The sequence below is a fragment of the Mobula birostris genome, chromosome 31 (assembly GCF_030028105.1).
Source record: "Mobula birostris isolate sMobBir1 chromosome 31, sMobBir1.hap1, whole genome shotgun sequence".
NCBI lineage: Eukaryota > Metazoa > Chordata > Chondrichthyes > Myliobatiformes > Myliobatidae > Mobula > Mobula birostris.
This window is the reverse complement of record NC_092400.1, coordinates 38598384-38624485: the sequence shown is the minus strand read 5'-3', so window position 1 is coordinate 38624485 and position 26102 is coordinate 38598384. Positions and strand designations below refer to the sequence as shown.

Below are 26102 nucleotides of genomic sequence, written 5' to 3'. Positions count from 1 at the left end.
AGATTAGTGTGAGGTATTGCACTTTGGAAGGACAAACCAAGGTAGAACATACAGGGTAAATGGTAAGGCACTGAGGAGTGCAGTAGAACAGAGGGATCTGGGAATACAGATACAAAATTCCCTAAAAGTGGCGTCACAGGTAGATAGCGTCGTAAAGAGAGCTTTTGGTACATTGGCCTTTATTAATCAAAGTATTGAGTATAAGAGCTGGAATGTTATGGTGAGGTTGTACAAGGCATCGGTGAGGCCGAATCTGGAGTATCGTGTTCAGTTTTGGTCACCAAATTACAGGAAGGATATTAATAAGGTTGAAAGAGTGCAGAGAAGGTTTACAAGGATGTTGCTGGGAGTTGAGAAACTCAGTTACAGAGAAAGGTTGAATAAGTTAGGACTTTATTCCCTGGAGCGTAGAAGAATGAGGGGAGATTTGATAGAGGTATATAAGATTATGATGGGTATAGATAGAGTGAATGCAAGCAGGCTTTTTCCACTGAGGCAAGGGGAGGAAAAAACCAGAGGACATGGGTTAAGGGTGAAGGGGGAAATGTTTAAAGAGAACATTGGGGGATTTTGGGGGGGCTTCTTCACACAGAGTGGTGGGAGTGTGGAATGAGCTGCCAGACGAGGTGGTAAATGCGGGTTCTTTTTTAACATTTAAGAATAAATTGGACAGATACATGGATGGGAGGTGTATGGAGGGATATGGTCCGTGTGCAGGTCAGTGGGACTAGGCAGAAAATGGTTCAATACAGCTAAGAAGGGCCAAAAGGCCTGTTTCTGTGCTGTAGTTTTCCTATGGTTTCTATGGTTTCCTCATTTATCAAAAACACAGTGAATTGTGGTGTTTATGTTACCAGCCAATGCACCAAATGATGTGCTGGTAAGTGCTTTATGCCAATACCTTGCGAGACTGGGGAGCTGTTTAGGAGCTGGAGGTTTGATGCTGCCTGACCTGCTGAATTCCCCTTTTGCAGTTTTTGTGTGTTAACAATAGCCCAGATTCACAAATCTCCAAGCAGGTCAACACGACCTCAGTAAATAGGGAAACAAGTGATAGAATGAAGTTTTCATACCTATAGCTAACCAAATGGCAAATCTCACCCAGGTCATCAAACTGAGCTTTAACATCAGGAACACGTTCAGTAAAATACTCACAGCTGGAATCAAGGGCACCAGTGGAACCTGTGGAGATATAATGTATCAGTAATACAACTCATTGTAAATTACATTGAAGTAACAAGGGAAGTTGAGTATAGGAGCAAAGGGGTCCTTCTGCAGTTGTACAGGGCCCCGGTGAGACCACACCTGGAGTATTGTCTACAGTTTTGGTCTCCAAATTTGAGGAAGGACATTCTTGCTATTGAGGGAGTGCAGCGGAGGTTCACACGGTTAATTCCCGGGATGGTGAGACTGTCATATGTCAAAAGATTGGAGCGACTGGGCTTGTATACACTGGAATTTAGAAGGATGAGAGGGGATCTGATTGAAACATATAAGATTATTAAGGGAGTGGACACACTAGAGGCAGGAAGCATGTTCCCGATGTTGGGGGAGTCCAGAACCAGAGGCCACAGTTTAAGAATAAGGGGTAGGCCATTTAGAACGGAGTTGAGGAAAAACTTTTTCACCCAGAGAGTTGTGGATCTGTGGAGTGCTGTGCCTCAGAAGGCAGTGGAGGCCAATTCTCTGGATGCTTTCAAGAAAGAGTTAGATAGAGCTCTTAATGATAGTGGAGTCAAGGGATATCGGGAGAAGGCAGGAACAGGGTACTGATTGTGGATGATCAGCCATGATCACAGTGAATGGCGGTGCTGGCTCGAAGGGCCGAATGGCCTACTCCTGCACTTATTGTCTGTTATCCTCACCAGATCAATTGAACAGGCTTTTAATTACTAGTTTAATTAGTTTGGCACAACATTGCTGTTTCTGTGCTGTATTGTTTTAAACTAAGTGGCCACTTTATTTGGTACCTCTTGTAAGGTAGCCACTGAGTATATGTTTGTAGTCTTCTTTTGCTGTAGCCCATCCACTTTCTTCACCCAACAATCTCTGCCTTACATCCAATGACTGGAACTCCACAGCCGTTTACGGCAATGAATTCCGCAGATTCACCACTCTCTGGCTAAAGAAATTCTTCCTCATTTCATTTAAGATAAGATTTATCTGCCACATGTGTATCGAAACAAACAGTGAAATGCCTCGTTTTGTGTCAAATCAAACCAGTGGGGATTGTGCTGGACAGGTCTCCAAGTGTCCATAAGACCACAAGACAAAGGAGCAGAAGTCGGCCATTCGGCCCATCGAGTCTGCTCCGCCATTTTATCATGAGCTGACCCATTCTCCCATTTAGTCCCACTCCCCCGCCTTCTCACCATAACCTTTGATGCCCTGGCTACTCAGATACCTGTCAATCTCTGCCTTCAATACAGCCAATGACTTGGCCTCCACTGCTGCCCGTGACAAAAAGTTCCATAGATTCACCACCCTCTGGCTAAAAACATCTCTTCGCATTTCTGTTCTAAATGGGCGCCCTTCAATCCTTAAGTCATACCCTCTCGTACTAGACTCCCCCATCATGGGAAACAACTTTGCCACATCCACTCTGTCCATGCCTTTCAACATTCGAAATGTTTCTATGAGGTCTCCCCTCAATCTTCTAAACTCCAAGGAAGAGTGGAGAAACTTTGTCTTGCACCTTCCTCACTTCTCGCATAAACTCCAGCCACTGCTGCTCTGCTGTCTTTCCCGCCAGTGTCCCTTTCCAGTCAACTTTGGCCAGTTCCTCTCTCATGCCACTGTAATTTCCTTCACTCCACTGAAATACTGACACATCAGATTTCAGCTTCTCTTTTTCTAATTTCACAGTGAACTCAACCATGTTATGATCACTGCCTCCTAAGGGTTCCTTCACCTCAGTCTCTCTAATAACCTCCGGTTCATTACACAATACCCAATCCAATACAGCCGATCCCCTAGTGGGCTCAACAATGAGCTGTTCTAAAAAGCCACCTCGCAGACATTCTACAAATTCTCTCTCTTGAGGTCCAGTGCCGACCTGATTTTCCCAATCCACTCGCATGTTAAAATCCCCCACAATTATCATAACACTGCTCTTCTGACAAGCCTTTTCTACTTCCTGTTGTAATTTCTAGTCCATATCACTGCAGCTGTTTGGAGGCCTATAAATAACTGCCATCCTTTTACCCCTGCGATTTCTTAGCTCAACCCATAAGGATTCTGTACCTTCCGATCCTATATCACTTCTTTCTAATGATTTAATATCATTTCTTACCAATAAAGCCACGCCTCCCCCTCTGCCTACCTTCCTATCCTTCCGATACACCATGTATCCTTGGAGGTTCAGCTCCCAGAGACAGGCATCCTTTAGCCACGTCTCAGTGATGGCCACAATATCATACCTGCCAATCTGTCCAGCACAATCCCCACTGGTTTGATTTGACACAAAACGAGGCATTTCACTGTTTGTTTCGATACACATGTGGCAGATAAATCTAATCTTATCTTAAATGAAATGAGGCAGAGTGGGGAAAAAACTTCTGGTTGGCTGTTGGTGACCAGTGGTGTTCCACAGGGGATGGTAAAAGGAACTGCTCCTTTTCACATTATACACGAATGATTCGGATGATGTAATTGATAGTTTTATGGCCTAGTTTGCAGACAATATAAAGACAGGTGGAGGAGCAGGTAGTGTTGAGAAAGCAGGCAGTCTGCAAAAGGACTTCGACAGATTGGGAAAATGGGCAAAGAAGTGGAAGATAGTGTAGGGAAGTGTATGGTCATGCACTTTGGTGGAAGGAATAAAGGCATAGTCTGTTTTCTAAATGGGGTTAAAATTCAAAAACCAGAGGTGTAAAGGGATTTGAGAGTCCTCATGCATGATTCCCTAAAGGTTAACTTGCAGGTTGAGTTAGTGGTAAGCAATGCAAATTCAATGTTAGCATTCATTTTCAAAGGACTAGAATTTAAGGCCAAGGATGTGATGCTGAGGCTTTATAAGGCATTGGTCAGACTGCACTTGTACTGTGAGCAGTTTTGGGCCCATTATTTAAGAAAAGGATGTGCTGGCATTGAAGAGAGTCCAGTGGAGGTTCACAAGAATGATCCCATGAATGAAAGGGTTAACAAATGAGCATTTGATGGCTCTGTGCCTGTACTTGCTGAAGTTTAGAAGAATGAGGGGGATCTCATTGAAGCCTATCAAATATTGAAAGACCTGGACAGAATGGATATGGAGAGATGTTTCCTGTAGAGGGTGATTCAAGGACCAGAGATCCTTAAGACCATAAGACATAGGAGCAGAATTAAGCCATTCAGCCCATCGAATCCACTTCACTATCCATCATGGCTGATCCTACTCAATCCCATGTACCTGCCTTCTCGCCATAATCCCTTTGATGCCCTGACCGATCAGGAAACTATCAACTTCCGCCTTAAATATACCCATGAACTTGGCCTCCAGTGCAGTCTGTGGCAGAGCATTCCACAGAGTCACCACTCTCTGGCTAAGAAAAAAATCCATCTTTCCTCCATTCTAAAAGGTCATCCCTCAATTTTGAGGCTGTGCCCTCTAGTTCTGGATACCCCCACCATAGGAAACGTCCTCTCTACATCCACCTTTTCTAGTCCTTTCAACACTAGATGGTCGTCCATTTAGAATGAGGATGAGATGGAATTTCTTTAGCCAGAGAGTGGTGAATCTGTGAAATTCATTGCCACAGGTGGCTGTGGAGGCCAAGTCATCGGGTATATTTAAAGCAGAGGTTAATGGGTTCTTGATTAGTCAGGACATCAAAGTTTACAGGGAGAAGGCAGGAGAATGGTGTTGAGGGGGAAAAAAATCAGCCACAGCAGAATGGCAGAACATCTAATTGTGTTATAACATACAAACTCCTCTCAGACAGTGGAGAGAATCAAACCCCTATTTCACAGCTAGCTGCTGTAAAGCATTGTACTAACCTTTAGGCCATAAGATATAGGAGCAGAATTAGGCCATTTGGCCCATCGCCATCATGGCTGATCCAATTTTTGCTCTAACCACTGCAAGTACTGTTCTAAAGGTATGTCCCTTTATTCCGAATCTGTGCTCTGGGATCTTAGACTCTCCTACTATGGACACATCCTCCACATGCCCACTCTATCCAGGGTAGCCCTGAGACAGAGAGTCAGTGCTGTTGCGGAAAGCATGTACGGGCGAGGATCTTAGCATGTGCCAAGAGCAGCGTTTAGAGAAACACGAGATAGATTGAATATTCTGTATGGGTGGATCCAAAATGTGAAGGGTGGAATTTGACTTGGACTTCATGCTGGATAACTGGTTAATTGTTCATGACTCAGGAATACACTCAGTGGCCACTTTATTAGGCACATCTGTACACCTGCTCGTTAATGCAGATATCATGTGGCAGTAACTCAATGCATAAAAGCAGGCAAACATGGTCAAGAGGTTCAGTTGTTGTTCAGACCAAACTTCAGAATGGGGAAGAAATGTGATCCAAGTGATCTAACCCTAATGATTTTGGTGTCAGATGGGGTAGTTTGAGTATCTCAGAAACGGCTGATCTCCTGGGATTTTCATGCACAACAGTCTCTAGTGATTACAGAGAATGGAGTGGAAAAACAAAAAAGCATCCGGTGAGCAGCAGTTCAGTAGAACCCACTATTCATAGCACTTTGTGCAACAATTTATCTTTCCAATTATTGCTGTCAAGTTTGCATACTTATACCAGAAAACATCAGTTTATGAGACACAAGAGATTCTACAGATGCCATAAATCTTGAACAACACACACAAAGTGCTGGATGAACTCAGTGAGTAAGGCAGCATCTATGGAGGGGAATTAAACAGTCGACTTTTCCGACCTACAGTCCTGATGAAGGGTCTCGGCCCAAAATGCCGATTGTTTATTCTTTTCCATAGGTGCTGCCTGACCTGCTGAGTTCCTCCAGCATGTTGTGTGCGTTGCCACAGAGTGTGAGCTGAAATGGCAGGCTAAGTCTTAAGTGAGGAAATAATAGATAGAATTTATTTCCTGATAGGTTTATGACCTAGAACACCATTTCAGTTCAAGATCCAATTCAGCTTGCATGATGCTGAGAGACATTCTAGGTTGCACTGGGACACATTGTCGCCAATGTAACGTGGAGGCATTGGGTGTTTCTGGCCTTTCAACATCAGACACCCTCACACACTTTCTGCCAGTGATAACTCAAACCATTCAAAGTCAAACTTCAAAGTAAATTAAGTACATATTTGTCACAATATTCTTCTTTGTGAAGAATTTACAGGAAAATAAAGGAATACAATAGAATTTAAGAAAAGTACTGTACATAAGCAAAGACTACCAAACAACCAATATGCAAAAGAAGACAAATCAAGCAAATTAAAAAATAATTAATAGTACTGAGAACATGAGTTGTAGAGTCCTTGAAAGTGAGTCTGTAGGTTGTGGAGTCAGGATTAGAGTTAGGTTTAACATCACTGACATGTGTTGTGAAATTTGTTGTTTTGTGGCAGCAGTACAACATAATACAGTAAAAAGCTATAAATTACAATAAGAAAAACTGTATATTAAAAAATTAAATGAGTAGTACAAAATAGTGAGGTAGTGTTCATGGGTTCATTGTCCATTTAGAAATCTGATGGTGGAGGGGAAGAAGCTGTTCCTGAAACATTGAAGAGCAGTTCCTTCCCCTCCACCTCCAGAATTCGGAGTTGAGGTGAGGGAAGTTATCCATGCCAGTTCTGTGTCATGCCAAACTCTGCCTGAAAAGACAGCGAAGCTTGCAAGGACTTACCTGAAAGGTACTCAGTTTTTGCTGCTGCTCATGAATCCATATGAGGAACAAGCTGAGGAGAAAGCCAGTTGTAAAGAGGATGGTGAATAAAATGAAAGCCCACTGTGGCAGATGGAGGTAGCTGCTACCAAAGATCACTATGCAACCCAGGCAAGCCGAACAGCCCACCAGAGTGACTACTGCCACTGTCACAATTTCTCCTGGAGCAAAGTCATCCAGGAAGCGTAAATAAGGCTCAAAGGAGGACTTCAGTTGACCTGGCTGCCTTTTCACTTTGGTTGACTTTTGTCTCTCCACCAGCTGGAGTTTATCCGAAAAAGACTCATACTCTTTCAGTCCCCCACTGTCCTGGGGTTCAGGATTTTGACTTGGTGCTGGCAACTGGGTAGAGTCGGGTTTTTCCACCCGGTATCGCAACGCAATGATGCTGGCAGCGACGAAGGTGTAGGCCAGCAGTGTTCCGATGGATAGGAACTGCACCAGAGATTCCAGGTCAAACACTAGTGCCATGATGGCCATCAGGATTCCAAAGACCACAATGCCGATCACAGGGACCTTGGTGATCGGATTCACCTGTGAAAACACCTTGAAGAGCAGTCCATCCTCAGACATGGCGTAGGCAATCCGGGGGAGGGAAAAGAGGTTGCTGAGGAGAACTGTGTTCATTGCTTGAGAAGAGGGAGAAGAGAAAAGAGATTAATGACATTCAAGTGATAAACCAAGAAAAACACCATCTCCGTGGGGCGCGGGGTATCAGGTGGCACCATGACATGGCAGTTAGTGTAACACCAGCAATCCCGGTTCAATTCCACCACTGTCTTGAAGGAATTTCTATGTTCTCCCCACGATCATTTGGGTTTCCTTCCACATGGCAAAGATGTACAGGTTAGTAGGTTAATGGGTCACACAAACAACAGGAATTCTGCAGATGCTGGAAATTCAAGCAACACACATCAAAGTTGCTGGTGAACGCAGCAGGCCAGGCAGCATCTGTAGGAAGAGGTACAGTCGACGTTTCAGGCCGACACCCTTCGTCAGGACTAACTGAAGGAGGTCAGTTAGTCCTGACGAAGGGTCTCGGCCTGAAACGTCGACTGTACCTCTTCCTAGAGATGCTGTCTGGCCTAATGGGTCACACAGGTGTAATTGGCCAGCACAGGCTCGTTGGGCCGGAAGAATCTGTTACCATGCTGTGTCTCTAAATGAATAAAATAAAGATGAGTTAGATCATGCTGAACATCGACTATGGCATTCACTTAGCTCACTTGGATATAACTGGAGTGGCAACAAAAGCTCAACTGTGCAAACCAAGGCTTCCCCCTGATCGCCTTCTGACAGCTCATGTTATCAAAAGATTTTCCCACCTCTGGATGAGTTACAATATGTGTAATTTTTTAAAGTTGCTTATAAATAGCAACTCCCAACTGCCAATTGTACATCGGTAACCAAAAGATTGAACAAAAGACCTGCTTTAATTACCTTGGTAGCTTTATATTGCAAGATGCTAGAAGTAAAGTAGAAATAAAAAAAAGACTTGCCATTGCCAAAACCAACTTCCAAAAAGTGAAGCAACACACATCAAAGTTGCTGGTGAACGGAGCAGGCCAGGCAGCATCTGTAGGAAGAGGTACAGTCGACGTTTCAGGCTGAGACCCTTCGTCAGGACTAACTGAAGGAAGAGCTAGTAAGAGATTTGAAAGTGGGAGAGGGAGATCCAAAATGATAGGATAAGACAGGAGGGGGAGGGATGGAGCCAAGAGCTGGACAGGTGATTGGCAAAAGGGATATGAGAGGATCATGGGACAGGAGGCCCAGGGAGAAGGAAAAGGGGGAGGGGGGAAAAACCCAGAGGATGGGCAAGGGGTATAGGGAGAGGGACAGAGGGAGAAAGAGGAGAGAGAGAAAGAATGTGTGTATATAAATAAGTAACGGATGGGGTACGAGGGGGAGGTGGGGCTTTAGCGGAAGTTTGAGAAGTCAATGTTCATGCCATCAGGTTGGAGGCTACCCAGACGGAATATAAGGTGTTGTTCCTCCAACCTGAGTGTGGCTTCATCTTTACAGTAGAGGAGACCGTGGATAGACATATCAGAATGGGAATGGGATGTGGAATTAAAATGTGTGGCCACTGGGAGATCCTGCTTAATCCCTTTTGCCAATCACCTGTCCAGCTGTTGGCTCCATCCCTTCCCCTCCTGTCTTCTCCTATCATTTTGGATCTCCCCCTCCCCCTCTCAAATCTCTTACTAGATCTTCCTTCAGTTAGTGCTGATGAAGAGTCTCGGCCCGAAACGTCGACTGTACCTCTTCCTAGAGATGCTGCCTGGCCTGCTGTGTTCACCAGCAACTTTGATGTGTGTTGCTTGAATTTTCAGCATCTGCAGGATTCCTCGTGTTTACGTCCAAAAAATGAAACCCATTTTTACCAACAGACACATTTCTATGACAACAAGGCTTAGGTTACTAAAATGTTACATCTGGTCAATCTTGCTGTATGCTTCCGAAACGTGACCTACAACACCAGAACTCCAAAGAAACTTAGAAGCGACAGAAACATGGTTTCTTAGAAGAATGCTGAAAATATTATTTAGAGATAGGGTAACTAATGAGATAGTACTCTAAAGATCTTCTTGTGTGGGCACTTTGATGAGGACATTAAATGAGAGGAAACTTAAATTCCTGGGCCGTGTCATCAGAAAGGGAAAGACAGAATGCCTTACATTACAAGACCGCATGCCTGGGAAACGCAGAAGAGGAAAGCACAGAAGAAAATATATGGACACTATGAAAGAACTAACAGATCTAAGTGTGCGAGATATCATTGATGCAGCATGGGATCGTTCGATGTGGAAAGCCATAATCGCCTAGGTGTGTAACGCGCAAGACACATGAAGAAGAAGAATAAATAGCAAGTACTGTGTTTAAAAATGTGATCAAATGGAAGCACATTAAAAACATCAGTGAAAACTAGGGTAGCAGAGTAGCATAGGCGCCAGAAACCTGGGTTCAACCCCGAACTGGGCTGCTATCTGTGTGGAGTTTGCACGATCCCTCCTGTGACTGTGTGTGTTTTGTCTTAGTGCTCTGGTCTCCACCAACCTCCCAAAGACATATGGAGTGATAGAATAATTGTCTGCTGTAAATTACGTGTAATGTGTAGGAGAGTGATAAAATCTGTGGAGAGAATGTGAGAATGAAGTGAGAATAAAACACTGGAATAACATAGGATGAATTGGAATAATATAAGTGGTTGACTGATGGTTTTGATGGCCCAAAGAGCTTGCTTTCATGCTGGTTGTGCAGTTGAGAGGCCAGATATGAAGTTTTTCCTGAAAGATGGTCAGAACCTGGCACCATTGCTGCTGTCAGAAGGCGGCGGTGGATGATTCTGTGTCAAGGAGGCCTGATGTTACAAACACCACATATAACCACATTACCCAGTAGAACTGTTGGCTTGTTATTGGTATGATTAGCCCAATGGTATGATTACCCAGTAGAACTGCCAGCTTCTCGTTGGTATGATTAGCCCAATGCCATTACATTTTCATTCAGAAATACAGCATGTATTCGAGGAAGTAACAAGCAGGGTGGACAAAGGAGAGGTAGTGGATGTCATTTACTTGGATATTCAGATAGGAGTTTGATAAGGTGCCACACATGAGGCTGCTTATCAAGGTAGATTCCTGCAGCATTACATGAAAGATACTGGCATGGATAGCGGAATGGCTGACATGCAGGAGACAGCAAATGGGAATAAAAGGGGCCTTTTCTGGTTGGCTGCCAGAGACAAATGGTGTTCCTCAGGGGTCAGTATTAGGACTGCTACTTTTCATTGTTTGTCAATGACTTAGATAGTGGAATTGATGGTTTTGTGGCAAAATTTGTGAATGATATGAAGATAGGTAGAGGGGTAGGTAGTGATGAGGAAGCAATGAGATTGCAGCAGGACTTAGACAAATTGAAAGAAAGGGCAAAAAGGTGACAGATGGAATAGTGTTGGGAAATGTATGATAATGCATTTTGGTAAAAGGAACAATAGAGCAGACTATTATCTAAATGGGGAGAAGGTTCAAACATCAGAGGTGCAAAGGGACTTAGGAGTCTTCGTGCAGGACTTCCAGAAGGTTAATTCACAGGTTGAGTCTGTGGTAAAGAAGACAAATGCAATGTTGGTATTTATTTCAAGGGGAATAGAATATACAAGCAAGGAGATAATGGCGAGCCTTTATAAGACACTAGTCAGGCCGCACTTGGAGCTAACAGTATCTCAGGAAGGATGTGCTGACATTGGAGAGAGTCCGGGGAGGTTCACGAGGCTGAAGCCAGGAATGAAGGGGTTAACAAGCATTTGGCAGCTTTGGGCCTGTACTCACTGGAAATTAGAAGAATGCAGAAGGGATCTTATTGAAACCTACCGAATGTTTAAAAGACTAGATAGGGTGGATGTGGAGAGGATGTTTCCTATGGTGGGGGTATTCAGAATAGAGGGCACATCCTCAAAATTGAGGGGTGACCCTTTAGAACAGAGGTAAGGAGGAATTTTTTTTAGCCAGAGGGTAGTGAATCTGCCACAGACTGCAGTGGAGTCCGAGTCAGTGGGTATATTTAAGGTGGAAGTTGATGGTTTCCTAATCGGTCACGGCATCAAAGGATATGGTGAGAAATCAGGCATGTGGGGTTGATCAGGATCCGGAAGCAGCCGTAATGGAATGGCGGTGCAGACTTAACATAAGAAACAGGAGTAGGCCATCTGGCCCATCGAACCTGCTCTACCATTCAATAAGATCATGGCTGAATGGCCTAATTCTCCCCCTATGTCTTACAGTCCCATTTGGCCCAATGAGCGCATGCTATCCAATTACATCCTTGTAATTAACCTTCAACTTGTACGCCTTTGGAATGTGGGAGGAAACCAGAGCACCCAGCGGAAAGCCTTGTGGTCAAGGAGAGAATATACAAACTCAAGTATAATGGCAGAATATAGTTTGAATGGTAAGACTCTTGGCAGTGTGGACGATCAGAGGGATCTTGGGTTCAGAGTCCATAGGATGCTCAAAGCAGCTGTGCAGGTTGACTCTGTGGTTAAGAAGGCATTCATCAATCGTGGAATTGCATTTAGGAGCCAAGAGGTAATGTTGCAGCTATATAGGACCCTGGTCAGACCCCACTTGGAGTACTGTGCTCAGTTCTGGTCACCTCACTACAGGAAGGATGTGCAAACGACAGAAAGGGTGCAGAGGAGATTTACAAGGATGTTGCCTGGATTGGGGAGCATGCGTTATGAAGACAGGTTGAGTGAACTTGGGATTTTCTCCTTGGAGCGACGGAGGATGAGAGGTGACCTGATAGAGATGTATAAGATGATGAGAAGCATTGATCGTGTGGATAGTCAGAGGCTTTTTCCCAGGGCTGAAATGGCTTCCACAAGAGGGCACAGGTTTAAGGTGCTGGGGATTAGGTACTGAGGAGATGTCAAGGGTAAGTTTTTTACTCAGAGAGGGGTGAGTGTGTGGAATGGGCTGCTGGCAATGGTGGTGGAGGCGGATACGAGAGGGTCTTTTAAGAGACTTTTGGATAGGTACATGGAGCTTAGAAAAATAGAGGGCTATGAGTAACCCTAGCAATTTCTAAGGTAGAGACATGTTCGGCATAACTTTGTGTGCCGAAGGGCCTGAATTGTGCTGTAGGTTTTCTACATTTCTATGTTCCTCACAAACAGCAGCAGAATTGAACCCAGGTCTCTAACATCATCACGGTAACTGTTACTCTGCTGTGCTACTCCTTAAGTAAAATATTCGCAAGGTGTTCCTCAAGAGCAGAAGCAGACGAAAACACTGATTTTTGTCTACTGGGCTGGATAATCCTTGTGAATTTCCCGGGCCTTGGACCAAGGGCTGGGTAATGGGATTAATGTGCATTGGTAGCCACTAGTCAGTGTAGATGAATTCTGCTCTATGATTCTATCACCATTTCCATGGTAAAGAAAGTGTACAGCATGCCTGCTTTTCTTAGTTGAAGCACTGAGTTCTCAAGTCAAGAAGTTACGTTGCAGTTTTATAAAACTCTGGTTCAGCTGTATCGGCGTTCATCTCTTGCCTCCCCTGTACAGGAAGGATTTGGAGGCTTTAGAGAGGGTGCAGAAGAGGTTTACCAGGATGCTGCTTGGATTAGAGGACAAACAAAGAAAATTTGCAATTGTTGGAAATCCAAGCAACACACACAAAATGCTGGAAAAACTCAGCAGGCCAGGCAGCATTATAGAAAAAGTACTGTCGATGTTTCGGGCCGAGACCCTTTGGCAGAACTGATTAGAGGACATGTGTTCTGAGAAAAGTTGACCAAACTAGGATTGTTTTCTCAAGAGTGGTAGAGGCTGAGGGGAAATCTATATAAGTTTATAAACTTATGGAAGGCAGAGATAGATTACACATCCGGTAAGTATCCTTTCTCAGGGTTGAAATGTCTAATACCAGAGAACATGCATTTAAGGTGAGAAGGAAAGTTGAAGAGACATGTGGGACAAGTTTTTTTTTATATACACAGAGTGGTTGATGTCTGAAACATGCTGCTGGTCGTAGTGAGGGCAAATACGAGAGACCCTTAAGAGTCTCAGATAGGCACGGGAATGTGCAGAGAAAAGAGGAGCGTGGACATTTTGTAGGCATAGGGATTAGTTTAATTAACAACAGTTTGATGTGGATCTAAGGGTCTATACTCTAGGCAACTGGGTGTAGGTTTACTTGTAGTTTCAGGCCTCCTTGCTGGTACAGAAGACTGGGAGCTGAACCTTCCAGCTCCACTGGGCAGAGCTGGACCACAGAGATGTGGGAGAGCCCAGGCAGGGTGAGAGTCTCTAGTTTCATCTGGGATTATGGGCAGACAGGGTGGAGAGGTTTGGAGCGGAACAATTAGAACAATTCCATTTCAAAGCTTGCAGCTAACTAAAACAGTGTCCCTCATTAAACCCAAACAGGCTCCATGCTCATTACCCTTAACACTGGAGCCAGGAGACAAAAACACCACAACTAATATGGAGACAGAGGAGCCTCACTCTGACTTGCTAAGGAAATGCAGGCGATCTGTGACTGGCTAACTTGTGGGCCCCTTCTTCCATCGTCCACTGTTCCCTCCTATCAGAGTCCTCCTTCTTCAATTGTTTATCTCTTCTACCTATCACCTCGCAGTTTCCCATTTCATCCCTCTCCCCCACCCATATTTCCCCTCACCTGGTCTCATTCCTCACCTGCTATCTTTCTCTTTCTCCCCCCACCCCCAATTTTATTCTGGCTTCTGCCCCCTTCCTTCCCAGTCCCGATGAAGGGTCTTTTTCTCCATAGGTACTGCCTGACCTGCTGAACTCCCCCAGCGGTTTGTTTGCTGCTCCAGACTCCAACATCTGCAGACTCTCTTATTTCAGACTTTAATTACAGATACAGAACTTACAAGGATGAGCTGCTACCATTGTATTCAGTCTCCTCTATCTATGAGCGTGGACGTCCATTTTAAAGTCCCCTCCAGAGGTGATGTGAACAAGCCTGGCCTTGTTGTGACCGCCCATGCTTCTCTTCACAAATAACACCCAGTCTGCATACAATAAGATGTTTAAAGTGAAGATTGCCCGATTGCCACCCAGCAGCATGCTCTCACACTACTGTAGGAATTATTCAGAGAGTTATAGAAAAGTACAACACAGAAACAGGCTTTTCAGCCCATTTAGTCCATCCCACACCCTTTAAACTGCCACTCCTATCGACTTGCAATGGGACCATAGCCCACCATAGCCCTACCATCCCTGTACCTATCCAAACTTCTCTTAAACATTGAAATCAAGCTCCCATACACCACTTGCACAGGTAACTCATTCCACAATCTCACTATCCTCTGAGTGAAGAAGTTCCCTCTCATGTTCCCCTTAAAATTCTCACCTTTCACTCCTAACCCATGACATTCTGGTTGTATTCCTACCCAACCTCCATAGAAAAAGCCTGTTTGCATTTATCCTATCTATACCCCTCATAATTTTGTATTTCTCTATCAAATTTCCTCTCAATCTTCAACATTCCAAGGAATTTAGTCCTAATCTATTCAACCTTTCCTTATGACTCAGGTCCTCCCAACCCAGCAGAATCCCTGTAGATTTTCTCTGTACTCTTTCAACCTTATTTACATCTTCCCTGCAGTTAGGTGACCAAAACTGTGCACAGTACTCTTTTAGGCCTTGCAATGTCTTATACAACTTCAGCATAACATCCCATCCCCTGTACTTAATGCATTTATTTATGAAGGCCAATATCCCAAAAGCTTTCTTTACAACCCTATCTACCACTTTCAATGAATTATGGATTTGTATTCCCAGATCCCTTTGTTCTACCACACTCCTCAGTGCCCGACCGTTCACTGTGTAAGACCCACCTGGTTGGTCCTACCGAAGTGCAAAATCTCACACTTGTCTGCATTAAATTCCATCTGCCATTTTCAGCCCATTTTTCCAATCGGCAACCCATGCCTGGTATGGCAAGGCCTTGGCTCTGCACACTTCCAATGATGGAGGAGAGCAGGTGCAACGGATAGACGTGACATGGTCCAGATAGAGGTACGGAACCGTGAGGACAAAAGGTGCAATGAACCGGAAGTGATTAGAGAGATTGAGGTGAAAGAACCCTTAGGAGGCAGTGATCGTAACACAATTGAGTTCACTGTGAAATTTGAAAAAGAGAAGCTGAAATCTGATGTGTCGGTATTTCAGTGGAGTAAAGGAAATCACAGTGGCATGAGAGAGGAACTGGCCAAAGTTGACTGGAAAGTGACACTGACGGGAAAGACGGCAGAGCAGCAGTGGCTGGAGTTTATGCGAGAAGTGAGGAAGGTGCAAGACAGGTATATTCCAAAAAAGAAGAAATTTTTGAATGGAAAAAGGATGCAACCATGGTTGACAAGAGAAGTCAAAGCCAAAGTTAAAACAAAGGAGAGGGCATACAAGGAAGCAAAAATTAGTGGGAAGACAGAGGATTGGGAAGTTTTTAAAACCTTACAAAAGGAAACAAAGAAGGTCATTAAGAGGGAAAAGATTAACTATGAAAGAAAGTTAGCAAATAATATCAAAGAGGATACGAAAAGCTTTTTCAAGTATATAAAGAGTAAAAGACAGGTGAGAGTAGATATAGGACCGATAGAAAATGATGCTGGAGAAATTGTAATGGGAGATAAGGAGATGGCAGAGTAACTGAACGAGTATTTTGCATCAGTCTTCACTGAGGAAGACATCAGCAGTATACTGGACATTCAAGGGTGGCAGGGAAGAAAAGTGTGCGCAGTCACAATTATGACAGAGAACGTACTCAGAAAGCTGAATAGTCTAAAGGTAGATAAATCTCCCGGACCAGATGGAATGCACCCTCGTGTTCTGAAGGAAGTAGCTGTGGAGATTGCGGAGGCATTAGCGATGATCTTTCAAAAGTCGATAGATTCTGGTATGGTTCCGGAGGACTGGAAGATTGGAAATGTCACTCTGCTATTTAAGAAGGGGGCAAGGAAGCAAAAAGGAAATTATAGACTTGCTAGCTTGACATCAGTGGTTGGGAAGTTGTTGGAGCCGATTGTCAAGATGAGGTTACAGAGTACCTGGAGGCATATGACAAAATAGGCAGAACTCAGCATGAATTCCTTAAAGGAAAATCCTGCCTGACAAACCTATTACAATTTTTTGAGGAAATTACCAGTAGGCTAGACAAGGGAAATGCAGTGGATGTTGTATATTTGGATTTTCAGAAGGCCTTTGACAAGGTGCCACACATGAGGCTACTTAACAAGATAAGAGCCCATAGAATTACGGGAAAGTTACATACATGGATAGAGCATTGGCTGATTGGCAGGAAACAGAGAGTGGGAATAAAGGGATCCTATTCTGGGTGGCTGCCGGTTACCAGTGGTGTTCCACAGGGATCAGTGTTGGGGCCACTTCTTTTTACATTGTACATCAACGATTTGGATTATGGAATAGATGGCTTTGTGGCTAAGTTTGCTGACGATACGAAGATAGGTGGAGGGGCCGGTAATGCTGAGGAAACGGAGAGTCTGCAGAGAGACTTGGATAGATTGGAAGAATGGGCAAAGAAGTGGCAAATGAAGTCCAATGTTGGAAAGTGTATGGTTATGCACTTTGGCAGAAGTAATAAATGGGCAGACTATTATTTAAATGGAGAAAGAATTCAAAGTTCTGAGATGCAACTGGACTTGGGAGTCCTCGTACAGGATACCCTTAAGGTTAACCTCCAGGTTGAGTCGGTAGTGAAGAAGGCGAATGCAATGTTGGCATTCATTTCTAGAGTATAGGAGCAGGGGTGTGATGTTGAGGCTGTATAAGGCGCTGGTGAGACCTCACTTGGAGTACTGTGGGCAGTTTTGGTCTCCTTATTTAAGAAAGGATGTGCTGACGTTGGAGAGGGTACAGAGAAGATTCACTAGAGTGATTCCAGGAATGACAGGGTTAACATATGAGGAACGTTTGTCCGCTCTTGGACTGTATTCCTTGGAGTTTAGAAGAATGAGGGGAGACCTCATAGAAACATTTCAAATGTTGAAAGGCATGGACAGAGTGGATGTGGCAAAGTTGTTTCCCATGATGGGGGAGTCTAGTACGAGAGGGCATGACTTAAGGATTGAAGGGCGCCCATTCAGAACAGAAATGCAAAGAAAGTTTTTTAGCTAGAGGGTGGTGAGTCTATGGAATTTGTTGCTACGGGCAGCAGTGGAGGCCAAGTCATTGGGTGTATTTAAGGCAGAGATTGACAGGTATCTAAGTAGCCAGGGCATCAAAGGTTATGGTGAGAAGGCGGGGGAGTGGGACTAAATGGGAGAATGGATCAGCTCATGATAAAATGGCGGAGCAGACTCGATGGGCCGAATGGCCAGCTTCTGCTCCTTTGTCTTATGGTCTTATCAAAGGCAATGGAGTTGGTATCACAGGGCACCTGGACAAAATGGGATCTTCCCAAGCGCAAGATCATCTGGGCAGAGCTTTGGAGACTGGAGCCTTTCCACATTTCTTTGCTTCTGCAGTCTGTGTATAAGCTCTCCCTATACCATCACCGCTGCATATGTGGGGGCTGAGAGAGAACGCTAAGTGCATGCTTTGTGGTCAGTGGAGTTCACTGGCACACATACCGTCAGGATGCAAAACAGCTTTAACACAAAGATGGTATAGGTGGCGCTACGACAAGGCCCTGCTGTCCCTTGCTGACACATTGGAGCAGGAGAGGTGTAAACAGACACCAGCTCGCAGACAGACAAACAATGCAGTCATTTTCATTAAGGAGAGGGCCACACCAGTCATATCAAAGAGGCCTAAATCCAATCTGCTGCAAACTGTCAAATCATGGGAGATGAGGGTTGACGTGGGAGGAAGCTGCAGTTCCCGGAGGTGGTGCAAACCACACTTCCACCAGACATTATACTGTGGTCCACGGAAGACAAGAAAGTCATCCTGGTGGAGCTCACAGTACCACGGGATGAAGCATGTGAGGAGGCTCGTGAGAGGAAGGCCCTGAAGTACCAGTCCTTAGTCCAGGAGTGCGGGGACAATGGATGGCAGACGTGGCTGTTCCCCGTGGAGATCGGCTGTAGAGGGTTTACTGGCAAGGTCAGCATGGAGGTTGCTGCCTGCACTGGGCCTTGATGAAAAGAGCAAGAACCAAGCAGCTCACAGGATGGGGGAGGGGGAAGCAGAAAGAGCCTCTTGCAGGATATGGAGCAGGCGAGAGGAGTTGAGCTGGAAATCAGAAGCAAACGGGCAGTTTCTTGGCCACCACTGCTGACCTGCCAACTGGAGGGTGTAGAGGTTAAGAGTTGAAACACTCTATGAAGATTGGGCTAAGCCTGACCACATCTGCCACTGGCCAAAGGCAACAGTGACCTCATCAGGTAACTGAAGAGAGTACCTGGTGTATGGTGCAAGCAACTGATGCAAATCCCTCTGCAAACCTCTACAGCCCCAGTCTTGGTGTTATCCAATAATTTGCTGATTCATTTAACCATGTTATCATCCAGATCATTGATATAAATGACAAACAACAATAGACCCATCACCAATCCCTGTAACACACCACTAGTCACAGGACTCCATTCAGAGAGGCAATCATGTACTTGCCACTCTCTGGCCTCTCCCACAAAGCCAATGTCTAATCCAGTTTAATACCTCATCCTGAATGCCGAGCGACTGAACCTCCTTGACCAGCCCCATCAATTTCTGCACTTGGCTCCCTTAGGGCCAAACCCTAGGGACTTAACCACTCTGATTTGCCTCAAGGTAGTAAACACCTCCTCTGTAATCTGTACAGGGTCCATAAAGTTGATGCCACTTTGCCTCACTTCTATAGACTCTAAATCCATCTCCGGAGTAAATACAGATGCAAAGAATTCATTTAAGATTTCCCCGAACTGTTTTGGCTCCACACATGGACTACATTCTGGTCTTCCAGAGGACCAATTTTGTACCTTGCATCCTTTTACTCTGAACATATTAGTAGAATCCCTTGGGATTCTCTTTCACTTTGTCTGCTACAACAACTTCATGCTGCCATTTAGCCCTCCTGAGTTCTTAAGATTTCTCTTGCATTTATTATACTTGAGAAGCACCTTATTTGTTCCTGCTACTGCAGAAAACAGCCTGACCCAATCCACTCTTGCTAGATCATTTCTGATACCATCAAAACTGGTCTTTCTCCAATTTTAGAATCTCAACCCAGACCTATTGTTTTGCATATTTACTTTAAATCTAATGGCATTGTGGTCACTGGATGTAAACTAAACAAACTTTTGTCAGCTGCACTGTTTAATTCCTTAATAGCTGATCCTGTTTCATTCCTTGATAGCAGATCAAGTATTGCACACTCTCTCACTTGGACTTCTACATACTGTTGAAGGAAATGTTCCTGACACATTTGACAAACTCGATTCCATCTAGTCCTTTTACCTACTACACCGACTACAACAACCTTATTTTTCTTGCAACAATTTGTGATCTCTCCACAAATTTGTTCCTCTTGGATTGTTGGGTGGTCTGTAATATAGGGCCAATAACGTGGTCATACCTTTATTATTTTTCAGTTCCACCCATAAATCCTCACTAGATGAGTTCTCCAGTCTGTCCTAACTGAGCATTGTTGTGACATTTTCCCTGACGAGAAACACCAACCCCGCTTCCTTTAACCCCTCCCACTCTGTCACGTCAAAAACAATGGAACCCTGGAATATTGAGCTGCCAGTCCTGTCCCTCCTGCAAGGAAGTCACACTAATGATTACAACATCATATTTTCAGGTGTTGATCCATGCACTGAGCTCATCCACCTTTCCAACAATACTTCCTGCATTGAAATTGGGAGAAATTGTTATGGGAAACAGAGAAATGGCAGACGAATTTAATAAGTACTTTGGATCTGTCTTCACTAGGGAAGACACAAGCAATCTCCCAGATGTATGGATGGGCCAAGGACATAGGGTAACGGAGGAACTGAAACAGATTGACATTAGGAAGGAAACGGTGATGAGTAGACTGATGGGATTGAAGGCTAACAAATCCCCAGGTCCAGATGGTCTGCATCCTAGGGTACTAAAGGAGGTGGCTCTGGAAATTGCGGATGCATTGGTGATCATTTTCCAATGTTCCTTAAATTCAGGATCAGTTCCTGAGGATTGGCGAATGGCTAATGTTATCCCACTTTTTAAGAAAGGAGGGAGGGAGAAAACAGAGAACTATCACCCTGTTAGCCTAACATCAGTAGTGGGGAAGATGCTAGAGTCCATTATTAAAGATGAAATAGTGGCATATCTTGATAGCAGCGATAGGATTGGGCCGAGCCAGCATGGATTTACCAAGGGCAAATCATGCTTGACTAATCTATTGGAGTTTCTCGAGGATGTAACCAGGAAGATAGACGCGGGAAATGCAGTGGATGTGGTGTACCTTGACATTCAGAAGGCATTTGATAAGGTACCACATAGGAGATTGGTGGGTAAAATCAGGGGTCATGGCATTGGGGGGAGGATATTGACATGGATAGAAAACTGGTTGGCAGGTAGAAAGCAAAGGGTAGCAGTGAATGGATGTTTCTCGGAATGGCAGGTGGTGACTAGTGGAGTGCCACAGGGCTCGGTATTGGGACCACAGCTGTTTACGATTTACGTCAATGATTTAGAGGAAGGCATTGTGAATAACATCAGCAAGTTTGCTGATGATACTAAGTTGGGTGGCAGTGTGACATGTGATGAGGATGTTAGGAGAATTCAAGGTGACTTGGATAGGCTGGGTGAGTGGGCAGAAACTTGGCAGATGGCGTTTAATGTGAATAAGTGTGAGGTTATTCACTTTGGGAGCAAGAACAGGAAGGCAGATTATTATCTGAACGGTGTGGAGTTAGGTAAGGGAGAAATACAAAGAGATCTAGGAGTACTTGTTCATCAGTCTCCGAAGGTGAATGAGCAAGTGCAGCAGGCAGTGAAGAAGGCTAATGGAATGTTGGCCTATATTACAAAGGGAATTGAGTACAAGAGCAAGGAAATCCTTTTGCATTTGTACAGGGCCCTGGTGAGACCACACCTGGAGTATTGTGTGCAGTTTTGGTCTCCAGGGTTAAGGAAGGACATCCTGGCTGTGGAGGAGGTGCAGCATAGGTTCACTAGGTTAATTCCTGGGATATCCGGACTGTCTTACGCAGAGAGGTTAGAGAGACTGGGCTTGTACACGCTGGAATTAAGGAGATTGAGGGGGGATCTGATTGAGACATATAAAATTATTAAGGGATTGGACAAGATAGAGGCAGGAAATATGTTCCAGATGCTGGGAGAGTCCAGTACCAGAGGGTATGGTTTAAGAATAAGGGGTAGGTCATTTAGGACAGAGTTGAGGAGAAATTTCTTCTCCCAGAGAGTTGTGGAGGTGTGGAACGCGCTGCCTCAGAAGGTAGTGGAGGCCAATTCTCTGGATGTTTTCAAGAAGGAGCTAGATAGGTATCTCACATCAAAGTTGTTGGTGACCAGAAACGTCTCGGCCTGAAACGTCGACTGTACCTCTTCCTCGAGATGCTGCCTGGCCTGCTGCGTTCACCAGCAACTTTGATGTGTGTTGCTTGAATTTCCAGCATCTGCAGAATTCCTGTTGTTTAGATAGGTATCTTATGGATAGGGGAATCAAGGGTTATGGGGACAAGGCAGGAACTGGGTATTGATAGTAGATGATCAGCCATGATCTCAGAATGGCGGTGCAGGCTCGAAGGGCCGAATGGTCTACTTCTGCACCTATTGTCTATTGAAATATACACAGCTCAGGATATTGCTCGTACCATATAAGCATATAACAATTACAGCACAGAAACAGGCCATCTCGGCCCTTCCAGTCCGTACTGAACGCTTACTCTCACCTAGTCCCACTAACCTGCACTCAGCCCATAACCCTCCATTCCTTTCCTGTCCATATAACTATCCAATTTAACTTTAAATGACAATATCGAACCTGCCTCAACCACTTCTGCTGGAAGCTCGATCCACAGCTACCACTCTGAGTAAAGAAGTTCCCCTCATGTTACCCCTAAACTTTTGCCCTTTAGCTCTCAACTCATGTCCTCTTGTTTGAATTTCTCCTACTCTCAATGGAAAAAGCCTGTCCACATCAACTCTGTCTATCCCCCTCATAATTTTAAACACCACTATCAAGTCCCCCCTCAACCTTCTACGCTCCAAAGAATAAAGACCCAACTTGTTCAACCTTTCTCTGTAACTTAGGAGATGAAACCCAGGTAACATTCTAGTAAATCTTCTCTGTACTCTGTCTATTTTGTTGACATCTTTCCTATAATTCGGTGACCAGAACTGTACACAATACTCCAAATTTGGCCTTACCAATGCCTTGTACAATTTTAACATTACATCCCAACTCCTATACTCAATGCTCTGATTTATGAAGGCCAGCATACCAAAAGCTTTCTTCACCACCCTATCCACATGAGATTCCACCTTCAGGGAACTATGCACCATTATTCCTCGATCCCTCTGTTCTACTGCATTCTTCAATGCTCAGCTTTTTCAGTCCTGACTTTGTCTGAGGTTTTACCAACATCTGCCTCCACAACCTCTCCACAAACTGTTCTGGCACTCTAGTTCCCATCCCCCTGTAACTCTAATTTAAACCCCACCATGCATCATTAACAAACTTTCCAACTAGGATATTAGTCCCCCTTCAGTTCAAGTGCAAACTGTCCCTTCTGTACAGGTCCCACCTTCCCTGGAAGAGAGCCCAGTGATCCAAAAATCTTATGCCCTCCCTCCTACACTAACTCCTTAGCCACATGTTAAACTGTATAATCTACCTAGTTCTGGCCTCACTAGCACATGGCATAAGTAGTAATCTTTAACTTAGCACCTAACTCCCTGAACTCCCTGTGCAGAACCTCATCACTCATCCTAACTATGTCATTGGTATCTACATGGACCCTTCTCCGTGGATTGTCGCCTTGTCGTGGTGGAGAAGCTTGTGTGGTCCTGTGATCCTGAGAGCAATGCCATCTGGAGCTATGCTCCTGGTAGGGTCACCCATGGCGGTAAGGTCGAGGGTGAGGTCCCTAACAAAGAACAATCCAACCAAGACCTCAACGGTGGAACTGGCGGACTAAGTTACTTCGAACTCAACTGCTGTGAAGGTGGATGAAGACTGCAACAAATCTATCAGCTCCAATCGTCGTGGTTTCCATGCCATTGGAATCAGTCAGTTGATTTGTGAGGTATCATGTGCTTCTTGGAGTGCAACATCAAGTACATGTTAAACAAATACACGCACAGGCATCTTCGCTCTGTGGGCCACTTCTTCAGAACGAAGACCATCATCCTTGACCTCGAGGGATAGCCACAATGATGACATGGACCACAAACTCTGGCTGTTCACCCTTCAGAATACTGAGAACTCGATCTGAGATGTTCTGGACCCTGGCACCTGGGAAGCAGTGTACCATCTGGGAATCTCACTTTCACTCACAGAACCACCTGTCCTCTACCCTAACGAATTCCCTATCACCACAACACACCTCTTCCCCGTTCCCTTCTGAGTCACAGAGGCAGACTTAATGCCAGAGACCTGACCACTGTAACTTACCTTTTAGGTCATTCTCCTATCTGTGATATTCCCATTTATCCCAGAATGAGTCATGATCTGGGTGAAATTGTCAACTGTTGGAGTAATGGCTAAAATACATTGGCAAGGGTGACTTATTTGTTTACTTATGATGAAGAGGAATTTCTTTAGCCAGAGGTTGGTGAATCTGTGGCATACATTGTCACTGATGGCTATAGAGGCCAAGTCATTGAGCATATTTAAAGCAGAGGTTTATAAATTTCTTTTTGGCACGTGCCTGCGAGTCTGTGTGTCTGCATGTCCATGTGTGCATCTGTGATGATGTCTTTTTCATGGCTTTTACAAGGCGCGGAGCGAGAGAGAGACTGTGTGGCGCGTCACTCCTCACACAGACATTTTCGCAGTATTTCCCCTTTATTTTTACGAGGTCAAGTTGCAATTTCGACACTCAACCCGGCACGGATGGAAAGCATACTCGGGAGCGGACCTGACTAATTTTGAGCCCGGGAACCTCAGCTCCTGGGTCTGGCGCCGATGTCGTTGTGCCACCAGCTGGTCCTAAGTTTATAAATTCTTAATTAGTAATGGTGTCAAAGGTTACTAGGAGGAGGCAGGAGAATGGGGTTTAGATGGATAATAAATCAGCCATGATAGAATGGTAGAGAAGACACAATGGGCGGAATAGCCTAACTCTGCACTTGTGTCTTATGGTCTTTTTTAACTTAGTTACTTACTTATTTATGTGTATTTTTTTTTTTTAAGAGGTACAGCATGGTAAAAGGCCCTTCTGGCCCAATGATCCCACACTGTCCAATTACACTCATGTGACTGTGGAATGTGGGAGGAAACCAGAGCACCTGGGGGAAACCAACATGGTCATGGGGAGAACGTACGAACTCCACACAGACAGCAGTGGGAATGGAACCCGGATCGCTGGCGCTAAACAGCGCGATGTTACTGTGCCACCTTAAAATGTTACTGAATTTGCTCAATATTTTATTAAAGTAATTGCATTGTTTGAACCATAGGGCTTGGGAGGTAGAACCACACCGGGAATATTTGGAGGCAGGGAGTATAATGATAACTGCTGCTGTCATCAGTTTGTGAGAACCAGCCGTATGTTCCCATCTAATGAGTGATGCAGAGTATGTCACGGGGTGAGAAGCAGACCTGTTGTGCAGTGGTAGACAGAGATCGGTCAAACGGTGTGGCCCAAGGGGGCCCAAAGCCCAATGCCTGCTCAAAAGGAGGACTTTTAAGGAGGGAAGAGAAGCAGGGAGGTTTGGCGACAGGCTGGTACTACTGGTTGGCAGCTGGTATGCGAGCTAGCATTTGTTGCATTTGCAATGTTACAAGGGGGTCCTTCCAAAAATCAGCCATTTAATGGATAAACTACAGTAAACCAAACCAAACCCCCCTTCCAAAGTGTTGCACAACCATCAAGCACCCATTCACACTATCCCTACATTAATCCCCATGCTTTAATTTTAAAAAATATAAAGATTAATAAGGGATAAAATATCTAGGAGAGAGATGAGGAGGGATTTCTTACCATAGAAACATAGAAAACCTACAGCATAATATAGGACCTTCAGCCCACAAAGTTGTGCCGAACATGTCCCTACCTTCCCTATAGCCCTCTATTTTTCTAAGCTCCATGTACCTATCCAAAAGTCTCTTAAAAGACCCTATCGTATCTGCCTCCACCACCATTGCCAGCAGCCCATTCCACACGCTCACCACTCTCTGAGTAAAAAACTTACTCCTGACATCTCCTCTGTACCTTAAACCTGTGTCCTCTTGTGGCAACTATTTCAGCCCTGGGAAAAAACCCCAGACTATCCACATGATCAATGCCTCTCATCATCTTATACACCTCTATCAGGTCACCTCTCATCCTCCATCACGCCAAGGAGAAAAGGCTGAGTTCACTCAACCTATTCTCATAAGGCATGCTCCCCAATCCAGGCAACATCCTTGTAAATCTCCCCTGCACCCTTTCTATGGTTTCCACATCCTTCCTGTAGTGAGATGACCAGAACTGAGCACAGTACTCCAAGTGGGGTCTGACCAGGGTCCTATACAGCTGCAACATTACCGCTCAGCTCCTAAATTCAATTCCACGATTGATGAAGGCCAATAAACAGTACGCCTTCTTAACCACAGAGT

The 26102-nt window shown here is 44.7% G+C and overlaps 1 protein-coding gene across 1 annotated transcript in view; it reads right to left on the bottom strand.

Moving 5' to 3' along the window:
• Nucleotides 1–26102, bottom strand: part of slc7a4 (solute carrier family 7 member 4) — a 95470-nt gene that overhangs the window by 2758 nt on the left and 66610 nt on the right. Inside the window, exons 3-4 of the mRNA XM_072248047.1 lie at nt 6817–7484; nt 1074–1182 (exon numbers count right to left, since the gene is read on the bottom strand). Coding sequence (XP_072104148.1) covers nt 1074–1182; nt 6817–7484 — 777 coding nt within the window. The remainder of the gene's footprint in view (nt 1–1073; nt 1183–6816; nt 7485–26102) is intronic.